General features: G+C 42.6%; 1 protein-coding gene across 1 annotated transcript in view; it reads right to left on the minus strand.

The window, feature by feature from the left end:
- Nucleotides 1-9,564, minus strand: part of DTNA (dystrobrevin, alpha) — a 95,284-nt gene extending 85,720 nt beyond the window's left edge. The window contains 2 exon segments of the mRNA XM_010006818.1: nt 2,149-2,229; nt 9,498-9,564. Of these exon segments, the coding sequence (XP_010005120.1) occupies nt 2,149-2,229; nt 9,498-9,564 (148 nt within the window).
- Between the last annotated feature and the right edge of the window lie 1,399 nt (nt 9,565-10,963).

The following is a 10,963-nucleotide window of genomic DNA, read 5'->3' on the forward strand; positions in this document are numbered from 1 at the left end:
AATGAAACAGCTCAGATGCAGCAGAAAGGTTTTTTTCCTATATCCTTCCCACCCCCAGCCCTGATCTTACTACTGAGTGGTGAAAAACGGCAATTTCTGTAGGAAAAAAAATAATAACAAGAGTAGCTGACATGAGCTAGAGGTCTGATATTAACCATTTCGGGGCAGTGCTCGGTTCAGTGGCTCCATGTTTATAAGCTCTGCCTTAGACAGCCATTGACTGAAATCACATCAGGTGAATGAATGACTTCTTTTCCCACTGCTAAGAGAAAGCCACCTGGGAGAGCAGCAGACTAACAGAAAAAAACAGAAGAAAACTGTACTCGGCAGTGAAAAGACACACGCAATTCAGCCCATTCCAGAGCAACAAGCATTATTCCTTAAGCTGCACAGCACCAAATTCTTAACACAACATTGTTGTTTAAGTCTTCCCCTCCCCCCCCTTTAAAAAATCTTTTTCAGAGGAGGTTGATACAGTATAAGTCTTGATAAAAGACTAACTAATCACTTTTCCTAGGTTACCAATGGCAACCAGAGGCAAGAACCATCCATGAGTGACTTGGCACAAGCTGGCAAACTGACGGGCATGTGCATTGGTTCTCTATGAAAAGAAGCAATAGTTCCACAAAAGCAGATTGCAGTTGATAAAAAAGAGGACCAAACTTAAGATTAACAACCAATATGTTTAGTCAGCCAGCCACTCCCAGCAATGAGGCTACTGCATGCCTAGTTTTTTCATTTGCTTTGTATACAGCATTCAAAGCAATTAGTGTTATGACTTTGCTATCACTGTCAACTTAATTGGATACTTATGTCACCTCATGCTATTGTATTCCATTACCATGAAAATGAAGCAAAAATTTCATCCTCTTGTAACATTGAAAAAAATGAAAATAAACAACTGAAAGCAACATAATAGTGTCTTTCAACACCATTTGTTCCTGAATAGGAGAAGCCAGCTGCTGGGCAGGTAGTAAACCCCTCCTGGGTTTTGTGTCTGGCAGCCTGCTTATAATGTGATACTAATCCTTCAATTCATACTTCAGCTAAACATATATTAAAAACATGAGAAATGTGCTGCAGAAGTGATTGAACGACCAGCTCTGTAGCTAATAACACAATAAATACTCTCCAACATATTTTCTGCCACAACTTGGCCTCTCCAGTATGCTTGGACAGCATAAGCTAAACATTTCTGTAACCAGATAGATGTAGCCTGAAAACTGGGAACTCTTTCCTGTGCGGTTCATCTCAATCTGTAGAGAGCATTTCTTAACTTATTTACCAGTGTGCATAGCACAAGTGTAGCGAGGCTGTCATTCTAGTTTAGATACAAAGACTTAAAAACTGTGTTTTCTCTGCATTAGTCCTCTCCCTATTGCTACTGCTGACAAGAGGTCCCCTGGTTAGGTTTTTCTTTTTTTACTTTGGAAAGGTTCAGTAACACACCCAAACCAAAACCCATCATTCTAAGCATCTGCATACTATTTTGGATGGAGAAGAAAAGATACACTCCATTACAGCTTTTATAAGTATTTCACCTTTCAAGTTCACAGAATATGACCGTGCTAACAGAAACTGCAGCTATAAAGGAAGGAAGACTGACTCTTTGAAGAAACACTTAAAAAGTCACTAATAAAGTGGGAAATTTCCTAAGAATGAAGCCTAGATGCAAGAACACAGACACACGCAGAGATAACAAGCAGGTTTACTCTCTTAGAAGAGATGTCTCTATCTGGTCTTCTGAACCAAAAGGGGGCTGACTGACATTGCACTTACTTTGCTGCACCCCAAACAGATGAGACTGGAACCACCATTTCTTCATATGGAGTTGATATAAAAGCATTTAATTTGCAGGATTTTGCTGGAACCCCAAAATGTTATTTTACAAGAAAACAGGAGAATGCAATTAATATACTAATTAACTGAAGCTGTGGCTTGCACCATGACCCACCCTCGTACGACTGAATCACTGGCATGTTTGAGACAAGTTCCTTAATATCTAAAATCTGCTCAGGCACTCTGATTAGTGTCTTTTACAATCCCAAATCAAACGGTCCACATTTGTGATGGATCTGACGGATAGACTGGGGAGTGCAAGGAAAGCTAGTAAGGGTGAGGTACAAAAACAATCACTGATATACTTACAGTTGCATTTCTTCTGGACAAACCTAAGCTTGCACGCTGTTCGGTAGGTGGACAAACGAATGCGATCCAGATCTTGAGCCCCTGGTGGAAAAGAATAACAGTGACATTTGTATGGAATATGACCTGTGTGTGTCTTTGCCAGCAGGGAAGACAAAGAACAAAGAGAACACATGAGCTGACCCTCTTCAATAATTTTCAAGGCTCTCCTTTGCAGGGAGAGTAGAGAGGGGTGAAGAGAAAGAAGGGGAATGGCAGGAGCTACAGTGTTAAAAGACTTTTATAAAGGAAAGCAACAAATAGTCACTCCACTGTGTCTGTCACTTTGAAGAACAATCTGGTCAAGCTGCAGGCTAAAAGACACACTGGCCAGGCTCCAACAGCAGGGAAAATCTCTGCCTAATTTTAATATTTAACAACAAAGCTCATAACAAGTATCACTGGCTGGCATGCCAGATCAGAACAAGCTATTGCCAGCAAACCAAATTAGAAACAATATCATGCTGTAATGAAAAGACTGGCAGCAATCTGCAGAAGGGGGCAAAAATAACAGAAGCAAGTGAGCCTTTCTTGATTCTGCGGAGGTATGTCCCCTGCAACATAGACCTCAAAGGGTCAGCTCTCTACTTCTCACTGAGCTTGGCCCTGGATGCTCCAACTTAAAGATCTGGCAACATTTCCCAAGCACCCCTCCAGGAGATGAGATGAGTATAAACTGACTGGTAGCTAATTCAAATACAATTGCAGCACCAAGGGACCAAGATGGGGGCAGAACCTGGCACAGTGTCCTTAGGCCTCCTGCCACTGTGTTCTACTCCTAACGCTTCCCAAAAACCTCCAAAAGTAGATGAGGAGATTGTGATTTAAATCTTTCTCCTTCTTGGCTGGTATGTCTTACATAAAGAAGCATTGCCACATACCTACATCATGGCCTAAGAAATACAAGACCACACATTGTACCACACATTTCATAGAAATGCATTCATATGGCCTAAGAAATACAAGACTGCTTATTAATTGTACCACACATTTCATAGAAATGCATTCAATTAAATTTTTGGGTATTTGCTTCTTCACTGTGGCTGGCCCTTTAGCAGGAGTTGAACCTGTTTATTCAGTTAAGCAAGGTATCAAGTTAAAAAAACCCCAAACATATAGTTTTTTTATGGAACCATCTGCATGAAATACATCCAAACAAAGTACAATCAGGATGTAAGAGAAGTGGAGTGGAATATGGCTCTGTTCTACTTTTCCATGTGCTTCCTGAATGCCTTCTTTAAGATTCAACTTGGCATTACTGAGAACCTATGATCATAAATTGAGAATCTATGGATCATGAAAGGAGGGGCTGGCCACCTGGGAGCAATATAGGACTGTTGTCAGAGGATGTAGGGAGGCAATAAGGAAAGCTAAGGCCTCCTTGGAACTAAACCTTGCAAGACTTCAAAGAAAATAGAAAGGGCTTCTTAAAATACATTACAGATAGAACTAACACTAGAGGCAATATAGGCTCACTGTTGAATGAGGTGGGTGTCCTGGTGACAGAGGATATAAAGAAGGCAGAGGTACTGATGCCTTCTTTGCCTCTGTCTTTACTCCTGCAGACTCTCCCCAGAAGCCCCAGATTCCTAAAGCCCCAGAAGAAGTCAGGATGAAGGAGAAGTTTGCCTTGGTAGATGAGGATTGGGTCAGGGATCAGTTAGGCAATCTGGACATCCATAAATTGATGGGTCCTGATGGAATACACCCACAGGTGCTGAGGGAACTGGTGGAGGTCATTGCTAGACCACTCTCCATCATCTTTGGTAATTGTGGGCAACAGGAGAAGTGCCTGAGGACTGGAGGAAAGCAAATGTCACTCCAGTCTACAAGAAGGGCAAGAAGGAGGACCTGGGTAACTGTAGACTGGTCAGCCTCACCTCCATCCCTGGAAAGGTGATGGAACAACTTGTTCTTGGCACTGTCTCTAGGCATATCAAGGATGAGCAGGTCATCAAGAGCAGTCAACATGGTTTTACCAAGGGAAAGTCATGTTTGACCAACCTTATAGCCTTCTATGAGGAAGTAACTAGGTGGATAGATGATGGTAGGGGGGTAAATGTGGTTTGTCTTGATTTCAGTAAAGCATTTGACACTGTCTCCCACAACATCCTTGCAGATAAGATGATCGAGTATGGGTTTTGTGATCAGGTAGTGAGGTGGATCATGAACTGGTTGAAAGGAATAAGTCAGAGAGTTGTGGTCAATGGGACAGAATCCAGTTGGAGGTGTGTGACTAGTGGAGTCCCTCAGGGGTCGGTACTGGGACCGGTGCTGTTCAGTATTTTCATCAATAGAACAGAATGTGCCCTCAGCAAGTTTGCTGATGACACTAAGCTGGAAGGAGTGGCTGACACACCAGAAGGCTGTGCTGCCATTCAGAGAGACTTAGACAGGCTGGAGAGGTGCGCGGGGAGAAACTTGATAGAAATTCAACAAGGGCAAGTGTAGAGTCTTGCATCTGGGGAAGAACAACCCCATGTACCAGTCCAGGTTGGGGGCTGACCTGCTGGAGAGCAGTGTAGGAGAAAGGGACCTGGGGGTCCTGGTGGACAGGAGGATGACCATGAGCCAGCAATGTGCCCTTGTAGCCAAGAAGGCCAATGGCATCCTGGGGTGCATTAGAAAGGGTGTGGTTAGTAGGTCAAGAGAGGTTCTCCTCCCCCTCTATTCTGCCTTGGTGAGGCTACATCTGGAGTATTGTGTCCAGTTCTGGGCCCCTCAGTTCAAGAAGGACAAGGAACTGCTTGAGAGAGTCCAGGGCAGAGCTACAAAGGTGATTAAGGGAGTGGAACATCTATCTCCCTGATGAGAAAAGGCTGAGTGAGGAAAGGCTGAGGGAGCTGGGTCTCTTTAGCTTGGAGAAGAGGAGACTGAGGGGTGACCTCATCAATGTTTACAAGTATGTAAAGGGTGAGTGTCAGGACTATGGAGCCAGGCTTTTCTCAGTGATGACCAGTGATAGGACAAGGGTCAATGGGTGCAAACTGGAGCATAGGAGGTTCCATGTAAACATCAGAAAAATCTTCATTACTGTGAGAGTGACAGAGCACTGGAACAGGCTGCCCAGAGAGGTTGTGGAGTCTCCTTCATTGGAGACATTCAAAACCCACCTGGACACCTTCCTGTGTGATGTGCTCTGGGTGACCCTGCTCTGGCAGGGGGGTTGGACTAGATGATCTTTCGAGGTCCCTTCCAACCCCTAAGATTCTGTGATTCTGTGATTATTGGAGTGGCTGCTCAGCTGCACTGTTGTACATATGGCCATGTCAGCATTGTTCACTCACATTTCCTTTAACAATTTATCATAGTTTGGACCAAATTTTTTCAAAAGTGCTCTCACCCGTGAGATGAAAAGGAGGATGTTACTGTCCCCTCTCTCCAGCCTCTGCTCTTTTCCTGACTGGATTCTCCCACACCATCCCAGGGCTCCCAGATACTCCTTTTTTCCATCTAGTTGTCTTAACATCAACTGTTCCTAGGAGAAGCTATCCTTAACTACTCAACACCAGGTCTGGAAAGTGTCTCTATTTTTTTCATCATAAGCTTTATTGTTAAATTACACAGGTTTTTCTCTTCTCCATGAGTATCTCATTGACAGCTTTTGGAAAACTGGAAGAACTGGAAAATCATGAAGAGGTTCATCTTGAGTGCACTCACATGGCAAGTCTGGGACAGCCAGCATTGGTTCAGGAAGGGCAACCCGATCTTCTATGAGCAGGTGACCTGCCTGGTGGATGAGGGAAGAGCTGTGGATGTTGTCAATCTAGACTTCAGTAAAGCCTTTGACACCATCTCCCATCTTCCTGGAGAAGCTGGCAAATCATGGCATAGACAGATGCATTCTTTGCAGGGTAAAACACTGGCTGAATATTGTTTTTTTGGGTGGGTTATATTGTTCCCTCCCTTTTCCCCCTCGTTGATGGTTGGACTAGGCAATCTTAGAGTTCTCTTCCTACCATGACAACTCTGTGAATCTGTGTGACTTAACAGAAGATTATACTGATTACGCTGCTAGTTCACAGAAGTTTGTAATTTGAAACCAGAAAACCACAGAATCACTGAATCACAGAATTATCAGAGGTGGAAAGGACCTCCAGAGATCATCTAGTTCAACCCCTTGCTAAAGGAGAATCATCTAGAGCACATTACACAGGGCTGCATCCAGGCTGCATCTTCAATATCTCCAGAGAAGAGGACTCCACAACTTCCCTGGGCAGCCTGCTCCAGTGCTCTGTCACCCTCACCATAAAGAAGTTTTTCTTCCTATTTAAATGGAACTTCCTATGTTCCAGTTTATGCCCATTGCCCCTCATCCTGTCACTGGAAGAGTCTGGCCCCAACCTTCCTCCTTGCACCCACTGTTTAGATACTTATAGGCATTAATAATCTCAGCCTTCTCTTCTCCAGGCTAAAGAGCTCCAGCTCTTTCAGCCTTTCCTCATAAGGGAGATGATCCAATTCCCCAATCATCTTTGTTGCCCTTTGCTGGACTCTTTCTAGCAGTTCCCTGTCTCTCTTGACCAGGGAAGCCCAGAACTGGATGCAGTTTTCCAGGTGTGGCCTCACTAGGGCAGAATAGATGGGGAGGATGACCTCTCTTGACCTCCTGGCCACACTCTTCCTAATGCACCCCAGGATTGCTGGCTCGTGGATAATACCTCTTTTGAAAGAAAAGGAAATTAAAGTCAAAGTAAACTTCTTTAAATACAGGAAAAATCACATAGTGGCCCAAATTTAAAGTAAGAGTCAAACCCATCTGTTCTTGTTCAGAATAAATTTTCTACTTAAAAAGGCAGGAAAAGTTCGAATTTTCCTTTTATTTTGCTGTCCTGTGTAGTCTGGAACATGACTCACTTTCTGAAAGTATTGTGAGGTTTTAATCACAGACTTGCAGATATGACTGCAAGAACCTAAACCACTGACAAAATTCTCTATATTATGAGTTTTCTTCCTCTAACATCAGCACATTGTGGAGTTTAACCTTTTACCAGAAGCTTATGTTATGATGTTAAGAAGCTTCGCATGGCCCACAGTATGTAGGGTGTGTGGAGCACATGGTTTTTGTTACACATGGATCATGTGGGTTTGCTCAAAGCTGAGGGCACCTGAATGCAATACCAGGTTGAGCTTCTGTTTCAGTGAAGAACACCCCTTATACATACAGGAATCCAAGGGATCCTCTAAATGTAAAATTCAGTGTTTGATGAATATGGACATTTCTTTGCTTAAAACGTATTTAGTTTTTCATAAAGATTTAATATTTTCCTTTCTTTTTACCAAGCTGGAACCCAGTTCTCTGTGTGCATGTGTAATTGGAGAACAGGAGGAGGAAGGGATGAAGCAAATAGAAAAGGGAAGCACATGTGAGATAAACCAGACTCAAGTAAATATATCAAAACATTAAAACATGAAAGAAAAAATAGTAATTGTAACTATTTGTGTGCAGTATGGGAAAATAGTTCCTCCCTCACCTCCAACTGCTGATTCTAAGTTTTCCAGACACCTCCTTAACTCCTCCAAAACAATCCAACAACAAAATAGCCTTCAAAACTGTGGGAACAAACCATAAATCCTCACAGCAAAGTCTTAGGCAATTACCTTCCATTTCAGGAATGCTTCAAACTGAATTAAGTTAATAGAAGTTGTGTTATTGACTTTAGCTGATACAAGCTTAAATTCTCTGTATAATTCCAATTAAAAGTATAGTATGGTCTGATAATGGGCAAATGCATCATCCTTTTTTCTTGTTTTTCCTTTTTTCCCCTTTTCTTCTAGCCAAAGAACAATCCCTCCCTTTACCATGATGCCGTACCCAAGGGACATGAGAAATATCCATCTGAGTTACAACAAGACTTGTGTGATATTGAAATAATTACAGGATGCAACAGAGCTAGAGAAGCAGTGGATCAGGCCAAGACCATTCTCAGGAGGCCATCTGAATGAAAAGTCCTTAATCTGGTGAGCTCAGGAGTGCAGATGTAGGGAATTCAGTCACCTCTGAGGTCACCACTGAAGAACAGTCCTGAGCACATTTAATTCACCAGCACAGACCTGGCCTTTCAGAGTGCACAGCTGCCCAGCTCCCAGCAGTGCTCATCTTGGTCTCCCCCACGAGGTGGCGAGGACGGGGGAGATGTTCTGTCATGTTTTACTACATTGCAAGGGACAAATAATAGGAAGCTTAGTAATTACAGACAGAACTTGGGTAAATCTAGTAGCAGGGTGACAGTCTCAAATCTCTTACATAATAGAATTTCCTTGAAAAATGGTGGATTGTTTTTGAGAGGAATATGAGATGATTGTCAAGAGAACTGCAGGAACACTGCTAGTATAGTACATCCCTGACACACTACTCTGCAGGGAACACAAAGCTTCACTAGAAACTATAAAAAATGTACTTAAGTCGGGTATGTAGTATATGACTCTCTGTTCTGTGTCTGGCTGGGGTGGAGTTAACTTCCTTTATAGCAGCCTGCGTGGTGCAGTGTTTTAGATTTGTGGCTAAAAAAAAGTTGATAACACACCAGTGTTCCAGCAATGGCTGAACAGTGCTTGCACAGCATCCAGGCCTACTCTTCCCCTTCTCAGAGGCAGCTGGGGGTGGGCAAGAGGTTGGAAGAGGACACAGCCAGGACAGATGATCCTACCTCACCAAAAAGATAGTCCACACCATATAATATCATGCTCAACTATAAAACTGGAGTAGGGAACGAAAGGGGTGAGGAGTTTTGTTTTCCAAGGTGGACATTGCTGGGAGACTGGCTGAGCACTGGTCTGCTCTTGAGGTGGTGAGCTACCACATTTGCATCACTTGCTGATTTTTTTTAATTTTGTTTTCCCTCTCTTCCCATCACTTAATCAACTGCCTTTACCTCAAGCCATGAGCTTTCTTGCTTTTGCTCTCCCTATATTCTCTTATGTCCTGCTGGGCGCTGGCTGGGGATTAAGCAAATGGTTGCATGGGTGCTTAGCAGCTGGCTGGGGTCAACCCACTACAGATAGCCCCCTAAAAGATGTAGTCTTCTAGAGACCTTTATCACTTTTCATTGCTACCTGTGTATTGCAGCATTTTTGCCTCAAGAAACTATTGATAAAAATACTACAATCACAAAATCTGATGTAGAAAATCCTTCTCTCCTGCTATGTGATCAAATCAGCCCATTTTCGTCTACTTTTGGTCCCATGACACTAAACCATTTGTGAAATGCAGGTATCAGTTACTCGAGGTAGAAAGCTTGCATAATGTTTACTGACACTGCATTGCAACTGGCTTGGTCTGTCACAGCAAAACATTTCTAGGAAGTACTTACGCATTTCTGCAAACAGCTGCCTTCTCTCTGCCATGGTATTTCCTCTTTTCCCACAATCTTCAATCATTCTGAAAAACAAAATCATGTGAAAATATTGAGCATTATTCCCAGCCTGAATATATGTACAAAAGCATCCGTAATCGATCCCAAGGAACCTTTGATGCTGACTGGTGCTCCACGTGTACCCAATGCCTTTTGCGAGTCTCTCTGTGCCATGGTTTGCAGAGAAGCTGGTCCCCAAATTGTCCTCCATTCCCTAGACTCTGCTTTCAAGCATTTGTTTTCCCCTTCTCTCTCTCTCTCTCTCTCTCTCCCAAAGGCAATGTTCAGTTTTTCTGCTTGATGTAACTAACTGACTTACATAACACAAGCTCTGAAATTCATTTTAGGTTTTCTTAAATATGGAATCTTCAGTTTAAATTATGTAAGAGAGAAGAAATCATAAAAGTTTTGGATATTATTTTATAGTTTAGAAAATGCCTTTCTAGCTAATTCTGGATGGAAGAGACAAAAAAAAATGCAACACAACAGCAACTAAACCTCTACTCCACAACATAATACTGTTTACTCAAGCAAATACAGTCCAAGTATTCATTCAAATCCAAGACAGTACGGCTCTAATTAAATGAGTTCCAGCAAAAGGCTCGCAAGTTGGAAGATATTTTCCTTCAGTTTTCAGATGTAAAAATCTTCAGAATATTTTTGAAGAGTGCTACTGCTGGATACAGAAAAGAGGCAGCTCCCTTCAGAGCCAGCATTCAAACGACAGAAGACTAAAGCCTTCAGAGTAAAGATAAACAGCTTTAGCAGCACTCAAAAAATGAAGCCAGTGTCAGCATCACCACTTCCTATGGGTAATTACTCTAGCAAACCAATATCCTTTCCTCCCTGCCAAGCCTTGGTAGGGCTGCTGACCTGCTTTGTAATTTATATTCTTATCTCAACTAGACTCTGTAAAACAACACTGGACCACCTGGGATATAAAGGGATGCTCTACAGAGGCCTGCAAACCAAAATATCCCACCGCTTCCTATAGCAAACCCATATAAAATATAACAGGTAGGATAACAGTACTGGATGCTGAAGTCTACTATCACCAAAGGACTCAGCAAAGAAAACAGTTCCCTTTTATTTCTTAGAGAAAGACAATCACATAAGAGGTGTTTGTTAGTTGTTTTGTTGTTTTGTTTTTTTTTCCCCATCCAAAATGCACCATTCCAATGAAGTTGGTACATAGCAACTGCCTTTTCCAAATAGCCTATTCAATTCTCAGAGTACTGATAAAGGCTCTGCTAAAGTGTTACCTATGGTGGACATTTTGTGATATGAGCAGCAGTCCCACTAGGAAGTGCACAAAGGATATGGCTACAGCCTGCTTGCAGAGATATTCAGATTCATCTGTTTTGGCCAGGAGTGGTACAGATGTGTGCAGCATGGCATTAAGTCGGAGCTAACACATCCTGCCT

The sequence above is a fragment of the Chaetura pelagica genome, unplaced genomic scaffold (assembly GCF_000747805.2).
Source record: "Chaetura pelagica isolate M959 unplaced genomic scaffold, ChaPel_1.0 scaffold109, whole genome shotgun sequence".
NCBI lineage: Eukaryota > Metazoa > Chordata > Aves > Apodiformes > Apodidae > Chaetura > Chaetura pelagica.